Source organism: Dromiciops gliroides, chromosome 3 (genome assembly GCF_019393635.1).
Source record: "Dromiciops gliroides isolate mDroGli1 chromosome 3, mDroGli1.pri, whole genome shotgun sequence".
In the NCBI taxonomy this organism is placed as follows: Eukaryota; Metazoa; Chordata; class Mammalia; order Microbiotheria; family Microbiotheriidae; genus Dromiciops; species Dromiciops gliroides.
In genome coordinates this window covers 665,675,008-665,692,391 of record NC_057863.1, presented here as the reverse complement: position 1 = coordinate 665,692,391, position 17,384 = coordinate 665,675,008, and the positions used below count along the sequence as shown (strand labels likewise).

At 51.4% G+C, this 17,384-nt stretch overlaps 1 protein-coding gene across 3 annotated transcripts; it reads right to left on the bottom strand.

Moving 5' to 3' along the window:
• Positions 1–243: 243 nt before the first annotated feature.
• On the bottom strand, positions 244–17,151 carry LOC122751845 (zinc finger protein 260-like). Of its 3 annotated transcripts, XM_043999042.1 has the most exons (6): positions 16,785–16,857; positions 12,259–12,329; positions 7,871–7,997; positions 7,340–7,435; positions 2,782–2,990; positions 244–2,553 (listed from the first exon to the last, which is right to left on the bottom strand). In XM_043999042.1, the coding sequence occupies exons 2-6, from the start codon at positions 12,289–12,291 to the stop codon at positions 754–756; spliced, it is 2,265 nt and encodes a 754-aa protein (XP_043854977.1). In that variant the 5' UTR covers positions 12,292–12,329; positions 16,785–16,857; the 3' UTR covers positions 244–753. The 3 variants fall into 3 exon arrangements, with proteins under 3 accessions (XP_043854977.1, XP_043854976.1, XP_043854975.1); XM_043999041.1 differs by lacking the exon at positions 16,785–16,857 and adding an exon at positions 17,054–17,151 and having other exon boundaries at positions 244–2,990; XM_043999040.1 differs by having other exon boundaries at positions 244–2,990.
• Between the last annotated feature and the right edge of the window lie 233 nt (positions 17,152–17,384).

Below are 17,384 nucleotides of genomic sequence, written 5' to 3'. Positions count from 1 at the left end.
AGCAGTAAGAACTCTGATCAGTCCAAGGACTACCCATGATTCCAGTGGGCTGACGATGAAGCATCAGAGAGGGAATGGATTCAGGGTGCAGAATGAGACACGGCCAATTTGGGGGAAAATTTGTTTTGTTACATTTGATATATTTGTTTCAAGGATTTTTTTCTTTTTTTCCCTGAGAAGGTGGGGGAAAGAAAACAGATTTTGTTAATTAAAAAAATAAAACTTTAATAAAAAAAAGACTACCTCACCCAGTAAATCTATCGAATTTCCCCCAGTATAAATTCTCTGATGTACAGCAGGATATCGATCCCCTCAGGAAAAAGGCTTCCCCACAGTCTTGGCTTCTCTGTAGTTTCTCACCAGGGATAAAAGTAACAGCTCACGGTTGTGTGATGCTCTAAGGAGTGCAAAGTGCTTTATGTCCATTAGCTCATTTTATCCTCACAACAATCTCATGAGGTAGACGTGATCATCTCCACTTGACAGATTTGGAAACTGAGGCCTAAAGAGATTCTGATTTGCTCAGGGTCACATGGCCAGAAAGTGTCAAGAGCAGATTTGAATTGAGTTCTTCTTGACGCCAAGTCCGGTACTCATATCAAGCTACCTCAAACTCTGAGGTCTCTGAGAACCAGTCAATCAAGAACTGTGACAAAAGCTTTCACATTCAATAATCAATCAAATGCTTATTCTTCAGCATCAATCTCTCCTAAGTCCTCCTCTCTGGTTAAAGGTTCTTGTTCATTCATTTCACTAGTAGGCTTTCTCTCCACTATGAATTCTTTGATGTTTAATAAATGATGATCTGTGGGTAAAACTTTTCCCACATTTAAGACATTCAAAAGGTTTCTCTCCTGTATGAATTATTTGATGTTTAATAAGCGATGGTCTATGACTAAAGTTTTTCCCACATACACTACACTCAAAGGGCTTTTCTCCGGTATGAATTCTCTGATGTGAAATAAGTGAGGTCCTATAGCTGAATCCTTTTCCACAAACATTACACAAAAACGGTTTCTCTCCGGTGTGAGTTTTCTGATGCACTGTAAGGTGTGAGTTCTGGCTAAACGTCTTTCCACATTCTTTACACTGATAAGGCTTCTCTCCAGTGTGAGTTCTCTCATGAGCGGTAAGGTGCTCCTTGCGGCTGAAGGCCTTCCCACAGTCATTGCACTCAAAGGGCTTCTCTCCAGTGTGGATTCTTTTATGTGTATTGAGCTGTCCCCTCCCAATGAAGGCTTTCCCACATTCATTGCAATGATAAGGTTTTTCTCCAGTGTGAATCCTCTGATGGAGAGAAAGGTAGGATTTCTGCCTAAAACCCTTTCCACATTCATCACAATGATAAAGATTCTCTCTAGTATTTGCTGACTCATTTGCTGTATGGATTCCTAACTGGCTGGCTGTCTTCTTACCTTCATTAGGCTTACGGGGCTTCTCTCCAGTATGAATCCTCTGATGCCTCATAAGATGTGCACTTTGGTTGAAGGCTCGCCCACATTCATTGCATTTATAGGGTTTCTCTCCAGTATGAATTCTCTGATGTGCTGTGAGGCTTGCCTTATGCATGAAAGCTTTACCACATTCATTACATTTATGAGGCTTCACTCCAGTATGAAATCTCTGATGTACTGTAAGTCGTGCATTATTGATGAAGGCTTTTCCACACTGATAACATTCAAAAGGTTTCTCTCCAGTATGAATTCTCATATGTTCGATAAGATTAGCTCTTTGACTGAAAGCTTTCCCACATTCCTTACAGTTATATGGTTTATTTCCAGAATGGACTCTCTGATGATAAGTAAAGGATGCCCTGTGCCTAAAGTCTTTCCCACAATCATTACATTTATAGGGTTTCTCTCCAGTATGAATTCTTTGATGTAAAGTAAGGCAAGAATTGTTGCTGAAGGTTTTCCCACATTCGTTACATTCAAAAGGTTTCTCCCCAGTATGAATTCTCCGATGTGCAGTGAGGTTCTCCTTCCGTCTAAAGGCTTTCCCGCATTCACTACAGTGAAAAGGTTTTTCTCCGGTATGCATTCTCTGATGACAGACATAGGACGCCCTGTGTCGAAAGGCTTTTCCACATTCTTTACATTGATATGGTTTCTTTCCTGTGTGAATTCTCTGATGATGAATCATGTTCTGTCGCCCACTGAAGGCTTTCCCACATTCATTGCATATGTAAGGCTTCTCTCCAGTATGAATTCTCTGATGCAGCGTGAGACAGGAATTGTTACCAAAGGCTTTCCCGCATTCGTGACATTCAAAGGGCTTCTCTCCAGTGTGAATTCTATGATGTCTGATAAGGGTTCCCCTCTGGCTGAAGGTTTTCTTACATTCATTACACTGAAAAGGTTTCTCTCCAGTATGAATTCTCAGATGATCAATAAGGCTTCCCCACTGACTAAAGGCTTTTCCACATTCATTACATATATAACGTTTTTCTCTATTACGATTTTTTCTACGTTGAGTACGGTATGGTCTTTTGCTGAAGGCTTTCCCGTGTTCATTACGTTCATACAGCTTTTCTCCAGTATACTGTCTATGAAACTGAACGAGATCAGAGTGATAACTGAAGGACTTTCCACATTTATTATACTTACAAAGCATTTTCCCAAAGGGAATTCTATTACATTTAAACAGTTCTGAAAACTGTTTCATGCTCTTTGCCACAGAATGATTCTGGAGACTTTTTTCTGTAGGAGTCCTCTGTTGAGTAACAAAGACAGACCCCAGATTCAAACTTCTTCCAAATGTATTACCCTCAGGCACACTCACCTTGTTACATGGCTTTCCATTAAGGTCTGTGACTTTAGACTGTCTCTCCTGGCTGTACTTCTGTCTCCCTAACCTGACATCACACTCCCAAGTTTCTCCCACCTTGGAATACCAATTCTTTGCCAGTTTTTCCTTAGAAGGGGCTCCTATAAAAACGTCCTGCTTTGAAGTCGAGTTGCTGTCACAGCTAGTCTCCTCATTAAGGGAAGCTGAAAGAAACCACAAATTGTCAATCACCCCTGTTCTCTGGGCTGTGCAAAATTAAAACAAAGTTTAGATTCTGTTTTTCCCAAGACTAAGGAGAAAATAAAGTGATCTCTAAACAACTGCTAAGGTGGGAAATTGAGGAGGATGTATATGCAAAGTGGGGTGGCCTAAGGTGCTAGGATCTTCTAGTACTTAAAGACATCAAGGCTTTTAGAAATTGAGATCTAGGGGGCAGCTGGGTGGCGCAGTGGATAAAGCACCAGCCCTGGATTCAGGAGGACCTGAGTTCAAATCCGACCCCAGACACTTGACATTTACTAGCTGTGTGACCCTGGGCAAGTCACTTAACCCTCACTGCCCCCCCCCACCCAAAAAAAAGAAAAGAAAAAAGAAATTGAGATCTAGACAGGCTTATTGAGGGCCCAATAGCCAACCAAGTGTGTACTAACTATATGCAATATGTTTGACCCAATGTGTTTCCTTTCTTTTAGAAATTGATAATTAATGTTGAAATGTCACAAAATTGTGCATTACAAACCTATGTCTGAATAAATGCTGAATCTTGTCAAGATTTTGCGTCTTATAAAATGTTAATTAAATGAATCATTTATCATTGAATTAGCTGTTACTGAGTTACTTCTTTTTATGTTCTGAAAGCTTAATGCAGAGAACTACGAGCCAGAGCTCTTGATGAAGAGATGCTTTATCCAATAAGCTACCTAAGCAATTGCTTTTGCTTAACCAACAAAAATTAACTGACATTTTCTAATCCAAAATCAGAATGGGACTCAATTTCAATCACAAGAGCTATTAATAAAGATGATATAGTTAAGACAACTCTATTCCAAGTCGATTAAAATACTGAAAGTATTTGAGATATTCTCTGAGAAGCAATGTCAATAATCTTTGGGAAAGAAAAAAAACCCAACAAACCACAATAAATAAATAAATAATCTTTGGGAAAATGCCTAAATTTTCAGGAAGGGGACAGACTGGTAAAGACTTACACATGACAAAAATTGGGACCTACACAGCAAGATTGTGAGTACATTCAAAAAGAGCTGATCCTCAAGACCCCCTATCAGTTCTAAAAGAACAAATCGTGTACAAGCAACATTTTTTTTTTTTACTCATAGAGATGAGTCATCTGGCTGGGGAAGGGTTAGATAGTGAGATATATATTAGGTATGTAGATATTGAGTATTTAAAGTTTAGCAAGGCACTTCACAAAACCTACCACATTATCTCTCAACCAAATGGTGAGGTAAGGTCTGGATGATAAGTGAACTTTACCTGGCTGGATAACTTACAGAGTCACAAGGAATAGATAAATGTCAAGGTGTGTGAGATTTAAGACTCACACTGCAGACAGAAAAGGAAGCAAGGGAGAATGGGAATAATGCTGGCCATGGACTCTGGAGGTTTTCCTGACTGTAAAATCAGGTACTTTGGGGAAAATGGGAGAATTGAAAGGTTTCAAGGCAACCGATTCCTTACTAACCAGCTCAAAAGAGCAAAATTACACCTTGATTATGTTAAATTAAAAAGGTTTTGGGGCAGCTAGGTAGCACAGTAGATAAAGCACTAGCCCTGGAGTCAGAAGTACCTGAGTTCAAATCTGGCCTCAGACACTTAATACTTATTAGCTGTGTGACCCTGGGCAAGTCACTTAACCCTAATTGCCTCACTGAAAAAAAAAAAAAAGGATTTTGTCAAAGCAAAACCAACACAAGCATTTTGAAGGAAAGCAGAAAGCTGGGAAATATGTTTATAGCAAATGTATCTGATAAAGGCTTCATTTCTCAAATATATAGAGAACTGAGCGAAACTTATGACATAAGTCATTCCCCAATTGATAAATGGTCAACAGATACAAACAGATGAAGAAACCAAAACCACCTAGAGTCATATGAAACAATGTTCTAAATCAGTATTAATTATAGAAATGCAAATTAAAAGAACTTTAAGGTGCTTACATCTATCAGACTGGTTAATATGACTGGAAAGGAAAATAATGCAATTATCCTTTCCACATCACGACTTTCCCAATTGTGGTTTCAATATAGCACAGATTGGGATAAAAAATTAAATGGGAATTTGGGGGAAGTTTTGTGGAAGCTGCAGATGACACAAGGAGACCAGCACACAACACAGAAAAGGTTTAGAAACTCAGAAATGCATAAAATATATGTATGATATTGTATAACATCATATGTTCTCTCTCTCTTTTTTTTTTAGTGAGGCAATGAGGGTTATGTGACTTGCCCAGGGTCACACAGCTGGTAAGTGTCAAGTGTCTGAATCCAGATTTGAACTCAGGTCCTCCTGACTCCAGGGCCGGTGCTCTATCCACTGCACCACCTAGCTGCCCCATATGTTCTCTCTTAATAATAATAACTCAGACTGGGGGCAGCTAGGTGGCGCAGTGGATAAAGCACCGGCCCTGGAGTCAGGAGTTCCTGAGTTCAAATCTGGCCTCAGACACTTGACACTTACTAGCTGTGTGACCTTGGGCAAGTCACTTAACCCCCATTGCCCCGCAAAAAACAAAAACAAAATCAAATAATAACTCAGACTTTTTTCTCTGGTATGAAGAGAGGGCCAAACATTTTTATGCAGATTTCCCAGATGATGGGGGCTCTATGCCCCTAATTCGTGTGATGTGGAAGTGTTGGAGAGGATGGGGGAAAATCGGGGGCATTGTGGACTGATACAACCATTCTGGAGAGCGCTTTGGAACCGTGTCCAGAGGGCTGTAGAACTGTGCCTGTCCTTGTCCAGCAATACCACTGCAGGGCTGCATACCAAAGACAACCCCAAAAGGGAAAAGACCTAACTGTTAAGAGCTGGAATCTAAGGTGACGCCTAGCAATTGGGGCTGAAAAAATTGTCATATGTGAATGAATGAAACATTGTTCTGCTAGTCCATAAAAAATGGAGGAAGAGGGGCAGCTAGATGGCGCAGTGGATAGAGCAGTGGCCCTGGATTCAGGAGTACCTGAGTTCAAATTCAGCCTCAGACACTTGACACTTAGTAGCTGTGTGACCCTGGGCAAGTCACTTAACCCCAACTGCCTCACCAAAAAAAAAAAAAAAAAAAAGAGGAAGAGGTAGTTTCAGAGAACCCTGGGAAGCCCGATACAAACCAAACCCAAATGAAGCGAGCCCACCGAGGAGAAGTGTCTACACAGTAACGACAAAAGTGCAAAGACCAACACTTGTGGCTGGTTGAAGATTCTGACCACGGCAATGACCAGCTGTGGTCAGAAAGGCTGGCTGAAGGCACGTGGTGCTGCTGCTGCCAGGCCAAGAAGACAGGCTCGAGGTCCAGAAGCAAACACAGACAAGAAGGAAATGAGTTTTGCCTGATTGTTACAAGGGTCTGATTTTTCCTAATTTCTTTTTCATTTAGGGGTTGGGGAATGTGGGAGGGGAGATAAGATATGCTTCGCAAATGAAAAGAATTCATTAAAAAGAATAACTCGCAATAAGACTAAAGCCAGTGGCCAAAAAGGCGATGTGACCCTAGGCTACCCAGAGAGGCCACTGGCAAGGGTTAGGCCCCCTGTACGCTGGCCCAACCAGCCATGTCAGGACACTATACTGTACAAGGGACCTTGATGAACTAGAAAGCAGTCACGGAAGCAAAGGAGTCCAAGACTTTACCATACCACAATCAGCTGGAGGAAATAGGGATGTCTAAGGAAAGTGCCAATTGAGAGGTCGCTATTCTAGCAGCATTCAGACGCCCGAAGGAGGAAGGGTCAGACTTGCTCCGGAGAGCCCCAGAGCACAGAAGCAGAGGCAGATTTGGGACTACAGAAGGAAGTGCTGGCACGGACGAACAGACAGTAGTTTCCTTTCCATGTGCTGGAGATGGTGTCCTGGGGATCATGGCCAAGGATGGTTTCTGAAGTCTACACCACCTGGGAGCCCTTGGCAGGCAGACCCAGACAGCAATCAGACCCATCTCGCTTTTGTTTAAAGACAATGGTAAGGAATCAAACGCAGACTTAAGACAATTTTGGCGGTGGAAATTCTCACCGGTCGTGCACGTGGGAATCAGTGGAGAAGAGACGGGCAGCCCTGACCTGACAAAGAGGAAAGCTTCCACCAGAAAGAAAAGGCAAGACTTCCAAAAGTGCAGCTTGCGGGGAAAGGTTTAGAATGATTTCTGTCCGTGTCCTGCGTGGACAAATAGCCAAAGTCCTCTCAACTAGCACCTCTGCAAAGCAGAACGTTTGCCCACAAATGATCACCGAGCACCCGGGCAGAGAAAGCTGGCCGATCCTGGGACACAGCAGCGGCTGTTACCTAAAGACTCCCCTGGGCCTACTTTCCCCTCGCTCACCTGGACAAGCGGCCCTGGAGACTCTTCGCCGGGGCGGGCAGGGGGCTTCTCCCCTCTCGAGGCGGCAGATCACCTCTGGTTTAGAAACTGCAAGTCCTGTTCGGGACAGAGAAACAGGCAAATGCTGGGGAACAAAAGACCCATCTCACCTTTGGGGACAAAGGTAGCCAATTAAGCAGGCCCAGAGGCCGGTAGAAAGGTTCTATGGGAATGGATCCCAAATGTGGTTTGGGTTCAGAAAGCCAATGAGTGGGTGTCTTTGACCCACTGCCCTGCAGAGCGAGGACCTCCCCTGCCTTCCCACATCTGCCCTGGGGCTCCTGAGAGGTGGGAAGCTGTGGCCCTGGTCAGCCGAGGGAAGCTGGCAGGCCGGCCGTCTATACAGACAGGAAGCAGGGAGTCAGAGCTAGCAGAAACTTAATGGACTTTGAGCCATAAGCTCTTCTTAAACATTCCTGCACACAAAAGCCCCAAATTCGGAGGAACCTGGTGGCTGCCCCCTCCCTCTCCCGGAGGCAGCACCGTCCTTACCCAAGGAGACCAGGTGGTCATAGTTCTCCAGCATCACCTCCCGGTACAGGGTCTTCTGAGTGGGGCTCAGGCGCCTCCACTCCTCCCGGGTGAAGTCCACGGCCACATCCTTGAACGTCAGCGATGCCTGAAACATCAAACACATTCCTGCTCAGCCGGCAACAGTACCGTACGGAGAAAACACGGAGTTACCAGAATGTACAAGGAGTTCTGAAGAAGGGGCACTAGGGGGCACCATCATGGATAGAGAGCCAAGGCTGGAGTCAGAAAAACTCATCTTCCTGAGTTCAAATCTAGCCTCAGACCCTTGGCAGCTGTGTGACCCTGGGCAAGTCACTTCTACCTGTTTGCCTCAGTTTCCTTATCTGTAAAAGCCGCTAGAGAAGGAAATAACAAACCACTCCAGGAGCTTTGCCAAGAAAACCCCCAATGGGGTGACACAGTTGGACACGACGGAGAAGTGAATGACCACACCACCCACACAAGGGGTTCTCACTGAGTGTCTGGGCTACTTCACATCCGGTCCTAACTGCCTACTTCCTCTGCTCATGCCTCCCTTAGCTTTCTGGTCGCCAACTCCCACACGGAGCCCGGGTCAGATCTACCCTCCAAAGTAGCTCGGCACACAAACAGAATCCACGCCCATCTGTTAATGAGACCCAAACATATACCTGCAGGCACAGCCTAGCTATCCCTTATCAGGATCCACTGCTCCATTACGGATCCCCTGCTTTGGGGGAGACAATCTGAGGGGCCCGATCCCAGGAGTAACAACGCGTTCTCCCCATCTCCAGGCCCTCGGGCCCCCCAGCCGTTTCTCCTAAACAACCCAGCTGTCACCTCCGGTTATTGCCACCAGGGGATATGCACAACCTCACAGAGCGCACAATCCAGGGAGGGGTGAGGTGAATTCAGCAAGACCTACAATGTACCATGAACAAAGGAGGAATGGGCAGGAGTCAAAGGTCAGGAATCTGGAGGCTCAGGCCGGTCTGCTCAGTGGGTGGAGCTGCCAGCTCAGTGACTGGCTTGTGAGAGAGCCCCGAGGGACCGGACCACTAAAAGCTTCATCTACCCCGACTCCTGGCCGGTGGCCCTGGGTCTGGCCAAGCTGTCTGGGGCCTGAAGGAAGAGGGTGAGGTAACCAAAGCTCTCCCCTGGGGGTCAGGGTCAGGGTCAGGGTCAGAATTTGGCTGAGGTCTCCTTCTGCATCCTGCGGGGAGGCACCCAACAGTCACGCACGACTCCGTCCTCCTCCGTCCTCTGCAGAATCGCCACGGCGCCGGTCTTAGTGGGATAGCAGGGGCTGGGGAAGGCATTCACTGTGTCCAGGAGTCACGCACCCTTACAAACGACCAGTCGCCAAAATGGAGAAGCAAATCACAAAGGCAGGGATGGAAGGAAAGTTAGGAAACAACTTGGAGAGCTGCAGAGGCTCAGCTAAAAATCAATGAAAATGAAGAATGTAGTCAAGTAGCAGCTTAAACCCACAAAATCTCCAGCCTTTCTGCATGTGATTAACAAAACCTAGCAGGAAAAGGTAGAAAAAGAAAATCCATTTAAAATAACCACAAAATACAGCAAGTCTCTGAGATCCACCTACCACGACAGGTAGGACTTAGACAAATACAAGGACAAGCTACTCCCTACAGAAATAAAGACAGACAGATAATTGAAGAGGAAAAAAATCACTTCTTTCTGGCTGGATAGCAATATAATTAACATTAGGAAACTATCCAAGGCAAACCACGAATTTACTATGATGCCACCCAAACCACCTGGGGTTACTTTAGAGAAGCAGACAAAATATTAACAAAACTCATTCGGACGAACAAAAGGCGAAAACACCCTCGTGGCAAGTAACGGGAAACGTCTCTTAAAACCAAAGCTCCCCAGCACTGGCTTGCTTGCACAATGTAGCCTCCTGAATCCAACACGTAGAGCTGACCTGGGGCTCTGTTTGGGAGATGATTGTAGGCAGATGTGAGCGACAATATACAATTACTTTTTTTTATCAGGCAATGAGAGTTAAGTGACTTACCTGGGGTCACACAGCTAGTAAGGTCAAGTGTCTGAGGCCAGATTTGAACTCAGGTCCTCCCGAATCCAGGACCCGTGCTCTATCCACTGCCCCTCAATACACAATTTTTAAAGCTCTTATAGCTATCATTAGGGAACAGCAGCTTGGTATAGCATATAGAGCATCAGATGGAGAAGTTGAGAAGACCTGAACTCAAATGTTACCTTGGCAGTTACTAGATGCATGACCGAGCAAGTCATTTAACCCCTCTCTCCCTCAGTCTCCTCATCTGTAAGATGAGGAGACTGGACTGGATGACCTCTAAGGCCACCTATCAGAGGCAAGGACAGACCCCTGGGACCATCCGCTGGGGAGACCTCCTTCTCTAGGAGGGAGGTCCTCCAAGTCAATGACCACTTCCTGGCTCCAGCCATTCGGCCTCTTTCCCGGCCTCCTCTTGGCATCATCTTGTAGGCCAGGGATCCTTACACTTTCTCCACTCGGGACCCCTTTGTGCAACCCCAGGCACATAGGAATATAAACTAGGCAGACGTCATCTTTCGTTGTTGCCAACATTTTCATGACCCACACACACACACACATTCAGTCACACAACCCCATGTGGCTTTCAGACCACATGCCTTTTCCACAAGAATAACAGGAGAGACTTTTATCAAATGCTCTGCCAAAATGCTCAGGCGAATTGTATCCACAGCATTTCCCTGTTCTATAAAGAGAATGAACGTGCCCAAAAAGCGCCATAGGGTCAGGATTAAAGTTAAACTGGCCAGCGACAGTGAAGGACAGACGCAGGAGAGAGAAGCCCATGAGGTGCGTCAGGTTGATGTGACCTTTCACACGCAATCTCTGCGGCTCTTGCCCAGAAGCCCCTCATTTCTGAGTCCATCCTCCCACCTCTCCTACCCAGGAAGCTATATCTTGTACCAAGAATTTAAAACAAGAAAGAGTCAAGAAAGCAGTTCAGCAAAGCCAAACAGCCACCACCAAGTCTGCCAGGGCAGGGCAGAGCCTGTTCTTGATCAAAACAAAGGCAGAGTTGGTGGGCTCAGAAAATGTGCGAGGCCGTCAATAGCCCACGGTCTCCCTTCTGTCCCCCATGCCCTCCCTCCTGCCCATCTCAGCCTCTGCGAGTGACCGCTCACAAGTGGGAGGGACCATAGGCCGGGGGAGGCTCTTCATCTGGGCTACACAGCGTGATTGGTTTCCTTTGCAATCAAATGTATTTTAGTCTATGCACTCAAAGCAATAGTCCGAGGAGGGCTCCCTAAGCCGCTTCTGGGCCCACAAGACACACACAGCCACAGGCTGGAGCTCCTACACGTTGCCAGTCTCCGAGGCTCAGGCGACAGCGCACCTTTGCAGGCTGGAGCTGGTGACTAATTCTCAGAGATCTCTGAGCTCTTGACCCTTTTGGAAGGGGGAGGAGGGAGCAGGGCTCTGCTCCGGGCATGAAAACCTCCCTTACCAAAGGCTACTCTAGATTTCCCGATGGCCTGGGGGAGGCAGTCACATCCAGGTCCCCACTCCTTGGAAGGAAGCCAGCTGCCCACCCGTCTCATCTGGATCCTATCCAGGAAGCCCATATGGGTTTAAAATTCATTTTTCAGCAGGGAGAGTGAGCTCATCACATCACTACTTTGTATGATGGACTTGATGTTAGCGTGTTTTAAAAAGTCCCATACAGGGCAGCTAGGTGGCACAGTGGATAGAGCACCGGCCCTGGAGTCAGAAGGACCCGAGTTCAAATGCGGCCTCAGACACTTAACACTTACTAGCTGTGTGACTCTGAGCAAGTCACATAACCCTCATTGCCCTGCCAACAAAAAAAAGTCCCATACACCAGAGTCAGAGAGAAACAGCATATACACAGAAGGCTGAGGAGCAAGGTTCAAATGCATGGGGGAGAGAAGAAATACATGTAGGGCTGTGACAGGAGGCAGCAACAGAGACTTCAATCTACAAGTCTCAGTGCAATGGTGACCGCTGACTGAGTCACCGTCATCTTGGCCGCAAACATGCAGGAGTTCCCATTTCTCTTGCAGTCTCAGGGTATCATGGAGGCTGAGCCTCCGGGCCGGTCCTACTCTGAGCAGACCCTTCACGCAATCGAAATTATCAGCAGAGATGCTGGCTGCCCCAGGGCCTGGGCCCTCTGGGAAGGAGTCCACCCAGCCGCCCACTGTCGAAGGCCCCTGGGATGAGTTCTCTGAGACGCCATGGATGACACCAACAGGCAGCACCCAGACAAAAATCCAGGGTCCCAGGACGGAGGAGAGAGACTCAGACCAACCAATCCATCTGAACTTGCACATCTCTGCTCAGGAGGAGAAGAGGGATGGGAACTCACCCGAGCCGTGGCTGAAAGGAACCTCGACGTCATCGTGGCCTCCTCGAGGGTTCTTGCAGGGGGAGGCAGAGCTGCAGGAGAAAGAAACCACAAGGACAATGAAGCGCGTCCTGTAGGCCCAGACTCAGCAGGACGGAAGCTTTATACGCTGTGGGGTCAAACCCTCCCCTGCCCCCAGTAAGAGGTCAAATCCAAGCCAGGAACAGGCCTAAGTCATCCAAGAGTCTGAGAAGCACTAGAGACGCCCGAGCTGGGGCCCAAAGCCAGCCCCTGGGTGGCAGCAGAGCGGGGGATCGGCCCCCGGCCCAGGTATGTGAGGCTTCTCCTCCGCACCGCGTGGGCCTGGCCTTCCTACCTTCCCACTCTGTGCAACCCAACCTCCATCCCGGCATTCCACCAAAGTGACCCAGGCGGTCCTCCCCCAACCTCTGCAGCCTCGGACCCTGCTGGCCACTCTCTCCCCGGGATTCTCCCTTCGCTAGGTTTTCAGGATATCTCTCCCCGCCCCCATCTCCAAGGGCCTTTCAGACATCTCAGAGTGAACAGAGCCTCTTACTTTTTCCCCCATCCTCCCAACCTGGGAGTCACCCTGGATTGCTCACTATCTCTCACCCCCCCAGCCCCCCAATATCCAATATGGCGCCAGGATCTGTCCATTTCACCCTTGCGACATCTCCTGAATACGCCCCCTCCTCTCCTCTGACACTGGTGGCCGCACACCTGGACTACTGCAGTAGCTGCTGGGGGGCGGGGAGGAGGGGGCAAGGGTTTGCCTGCCTGCAATCTCTCCCCGCTCCAATTCATCCGCTATTCAGCCACTAAAGTAATTTTCTTAAAAGCTAAGGTCTGGGGGCAGCTAGGTGGCACAGTGGGAAAAACACTGGCCCTGGAGTCAGGAGGACCTGTGTTCAAATGCGGCCTCATATACTTGACACTTACCAGCTGTGTGACCCTGGGCAAGTCACTTAACCCTCACTGCTCTGCCAAAAACCGCCAAAACAATAAAAACAATAAAAAAAGGGGTGACCGTGTCACCCCTACTCCACAAACTCCGGTGGCTCCCTGTTGCCTGCATTTGGCATTCAAAGCCCTTTGCAGCCTGGCCCTGCTCCCTTTCCAGCGTCCTCCCACCTCATTCCCCAGTGCGTCCTCTTTGGTCCTATGAGGACGGGCTCCTAGCCTCACGGGCTTCCCCTCCATCTCCGGACACCAGGTACTTTCTCTGGCTGAGCCCCATGCCCGGAACCCTCTCCCTCTGCCTTGCCTCCTGGCTTCATTCAGGTCCCAGCTAAAACTCCATCTGGAGAAAGAACCTTTCTCAGTTTCCCCTCGGTGCATCTCGTATTTGGCCCCAGCTGTTTACAGCAGGGTTTTGCCTTTCTTTGGAGCCCCAGTGGTTAGCCTGGCGCTCAATAAATACTTGTTGACCAACTGACTACACACAGTCAAAGTGGGTCTGGCCAACATCAAAAGAAAGGGGCCCAGAGACACACTTGGCAATAAGTCAAATGTCAGCAAGGCAGGCCCTGGCTCGCGGGCAGGGGACATTTCCTAGTCCCCCTTGTAGGGTGACTTCTGTGGGAGGTCGGGGCACTAGGGAGGCAGGTGAGGAGCTGGGGCTCTCCGTGCTATGACCGATAGAGCAGATGAATAAACGGGCACACTCGAGCCCCATAGAGAGCCCCGCTATTGGGGGACAGCAGAGCCTGGGGGGAAGGCCCAAACCCCGGGAGAAGTCAGGAGGCCAGGCCAGGGGCCGTGGCTTCTGAGACTCAGTTTCCGTGACTGTAAAGTGGAAGAGGGGGGCCACCTGCCACGCGGCCTGATGATACACTGGCATCCTGGACAGGGAAGAAGTCGGGGCAGGCCAGAAGCTTCCGGCAGAGGACGGTCCCCCCCATGGGGCTCCGCAGGGGGACAGACCTGACCGAGAGAGGCCCACCCGAGCAGCATCTCTGCCCCTGCACAGAATCAGCGGCAACGGGAGGCCCCAGGCCATGGGGGCTCTCGTCCTCACGGGCGCCGGCCCACCCAAGGCAAAGGACTGGGGAGAGAGAACCTGATTTGGGATAGAGAGCCCAGCGTACAACAGAGGCAGGGAGAGTCGGGGCAGCCGGGCGGCTCAGTGGGTACAGGAAGGCCCAAGTTCAAATCTGGCCTGTGTGACCCTGGACGAGTCCTGCTCTGTCTGCATCTCTAAAATGGGTGTGACAAGAGTGCCTGCCTTCCAGGGCTGTCCTGGCACCGCCCCTGCCCCCTCCCCTCTCTCTGCAGTCTGGACACCTTCCAAGGCCGATCAATACTGCAAATGAATATGGATTTGTGTTCTCCCAGGGGATTGTGGGGAATGCGGGAGAGGCGGCAGGCATGTCTGGGATAGCATTTCCATTAAGAAAAATGCTCCACGACAGACCCAACAGCCCAGAAACAACCTTGAGGTGCCCTCCCCCAGGACCCAGGAAGCTGGGGGGTCACATTCTTATTGGTGTGGCTGCTGGCATAGGAAAGCAAATGGGGGGAAGGGGAGAGGGGGGAGGGGAAATGAGGAGGAAGGGGAGAGGAGGGAGAGGGGGGAGGGGGAGAGAGAAGAGGAGGGAGGGGGGAAGGGAAATGGGGAGGAAGGGGAGAGGAGGGGGGGAGAGGGGAGGGGAAATGGGGAGGAAGGGGAGAGGAGGGGGGGAGAGGGGGGAGGGGGAGAGAGAAGAGGAGGGAGGGGGGAGGGGAAATGGGGAGGAAGGGGAGAGGAGGGAGGAAGGGGGGGGGACACACCCTGGCCTCCCTGGTCCTCCACAGGCTGGCTGGCTCCTTCCCAGGGGCTGAAGGCCTCGGCTCCAGGGCCTCCCCACCCCCTGCCAGCTCCCTCCCCAGTCAGTGAGCAAACATTTATTGGGTGCCCACTGTATGCCAGGCACTGGGGAGGCCCCGGAGCTCTGGGATCGTGCTTTGGCCTTTTCTATGCCAGGCTTTAGCACAATGCCTGGCATATAGTAGGTACTTAATAAATTCTTATTAACTGGTTGAAAGTGATGCCACTTGGGGGGAGCTGGGTAAGTCACTTCTGCTGTTGGAGCCTCAGTTTCCTTGCCCGTAAAATGACAGGGCGGACCCTCACAACCACCTGCAGGACGGCATTTGGGTCCCCAGTGACAGAGGAGAAAGTGGGTCCCAAAGTCCTGGGGCAGCCGTGGGGGCCGGCGGGGGAGGCTGCAGACAAGGCCCGGTACCGTCCGCAGGCTAAGTGATGGCGATGACCAAACACACCCCGGGAGGCCCGTGCCCAGGCCACAGACAGGGCAGCTCTCAGAGGCGGGTCCGGGGGGTGGCACGAGGTGGGATGAGGGATCGAGGCCGCCCGCTGAGAGGCGGTGCCCCTTCCTCCCCGGGCATTGCCACGGTCCCTCCGGCCCACCCCGGCCCCCGCCCCAGGGGCGGTAAGGCCGGGCACCCTCTGGTCAGGCAGGGAGACCCCTTTTACCTCACTGCGTCTCCACAACCAGCCCGGAGGGAGAGGAGGAAACTGAGGCAGGCGGAGGCGGACCGGCTTGCCGGGGTCACATGTGGACTCAGGTCCGACCGCCTGGCGCCCGCGGAGGGCACAGGGCACAAGCCTGGCCACTCTGGTGGTGCCCAAACCCTCTGGGCCAAGGAGGGAGGGGGACACACAGAGACAGGGCGGCTCTGCCCCGGCGGGGCGGGGGTCCCGGGCTGGGCGGGGTCAGAGAAGGGGCGCACCCTGAGGGGGCCCAGCCCCAGACGGACCCCGGAGACCTCCTGGGGTGTCAGCCCCACCCCACCCCCTCCGGGCACCGGGAGCGCTGGGGGGCAGGGGTGCCCACAGGTGTCCGCTCTACAGAGGAGGTGACTGAGTCTGGGGGAGGCGGGTAAGTGCCCCCTCAGCGCAAACCCTTGTGCTTCCTGGGGGGCGGGGGGCGGTGGTCGCAGGGTAGGAGTGGGGGACGGGGGTCGCAGGGGGGCGGGGAGCTGGGGTCACAGGGAAGGAGTGGGGGGGAGTTGGGGTGGGGGTAGGGGGAGGTTGGTCGTAGCCCGGGGGGGGGGGGCTGCACCTTCTACACAAGCTTCATCCGCCTTGTGGGGGCCGGAGTCAAAAGACCTTGATGGCCAAATACTCGGCCTCTGCCTGCCTCAGTTTCCCCATCTGCAAGATACCCGGACTCGCAGGGCTGCTGGGGGACAACGTCCGCGGGACCCCCGGGGATGCTCTGTACACTGTCACGTGCTCACTCCACCCCCTAAGCACCCCAATGCGGCCCCGGCCCCCCAGAACCCTCGCCGCCGCTGGGTCTCTGCAGAGGCCGCTAAGGGGCGGGAGAGGCGAGAAGACCCGAGTTCGAATCCTGCCCCCTCCCCGGCCTCAGTTTCCCCTTTGTGTAATAGGGGTGATCCCCCCGGCAAAGACCCGACGGGGGGCCCGGAGCACCGAGAACTGGGCAAACCTTCCGGCGTCCCGGCTGGCCCTGCCCCCGGGGCTCGGCGCCCTCCCCGCCCCCCCTTGCGCACTCACTCACCCACGGACTCCCGCGCCCTCTGGCCACCGCACCGGCTGCCAGCAGCCGGACCCCGCGCCTGCGCACTCGGAGCCCGCCCCGGCCGGCAGCGCGCCTGCGCACGCGGCCCCGCCCGGCCCCTGCCGCAGCCTCACCTGCCCCGGCCCCGCCCCCAACACGGAACGCAACCCCCCCCCCCCAGCCCCACTCCTCCCACTGCCCCACGCGCGTGCGGGCACGCGCACCCTCTACACATGCGCCCTCGGTCCCCATCGCGCGCGGGCGCTCACCTCAGGCCGAGGTGTCGTTCCTGCGCCAGCTTCCCGGAGGATTTTGGTCCCGTTTCTCGCTGCCGCTGCGGGGACGCTACCGAGAACAAAGGGCCGACTACCCGCTCCGCAGCTACTGCGCCTGCGTCCTCCGACCGCTGGAACTACACCTCCCACAATGCACCGGGCCTGCGGCAATGAGGAGAGGGGAGCGCGGACACGTACGGCCAGGACGCAGTGACGCAGCGATCGATACCATGGGGATTCTGGGAAATGGAGTCTCTACAAATAGGCGCAGATTGCCGAGAGCCGGGCTCACCCATGTGTGCTGTGCCGGGCCTCTGAGGGCATC

Coding starts and splice junctions, on each gene's coding strand:
- LOC122751845 (XM_043999041.1), bottom strand. CDS start 12,291: ATGACGTCGAGGTTCCTTTCAGCCACGGCTCGG. Junction 7,436..7,870: donor TGACCACCTGGTCTCCTTGG/GTAAGGACGGTG, acceptor TGTCCCGAACAG/GACTTGCAGTTTCTAAACCA. Junction 2,991..7,339: donor CTCCAGGGCCGCTTGTCCAG/GTGAGCGAGGGG, acceptor GGTTTCTTTCAG/CTTCCCTTAATGAGGAGACT.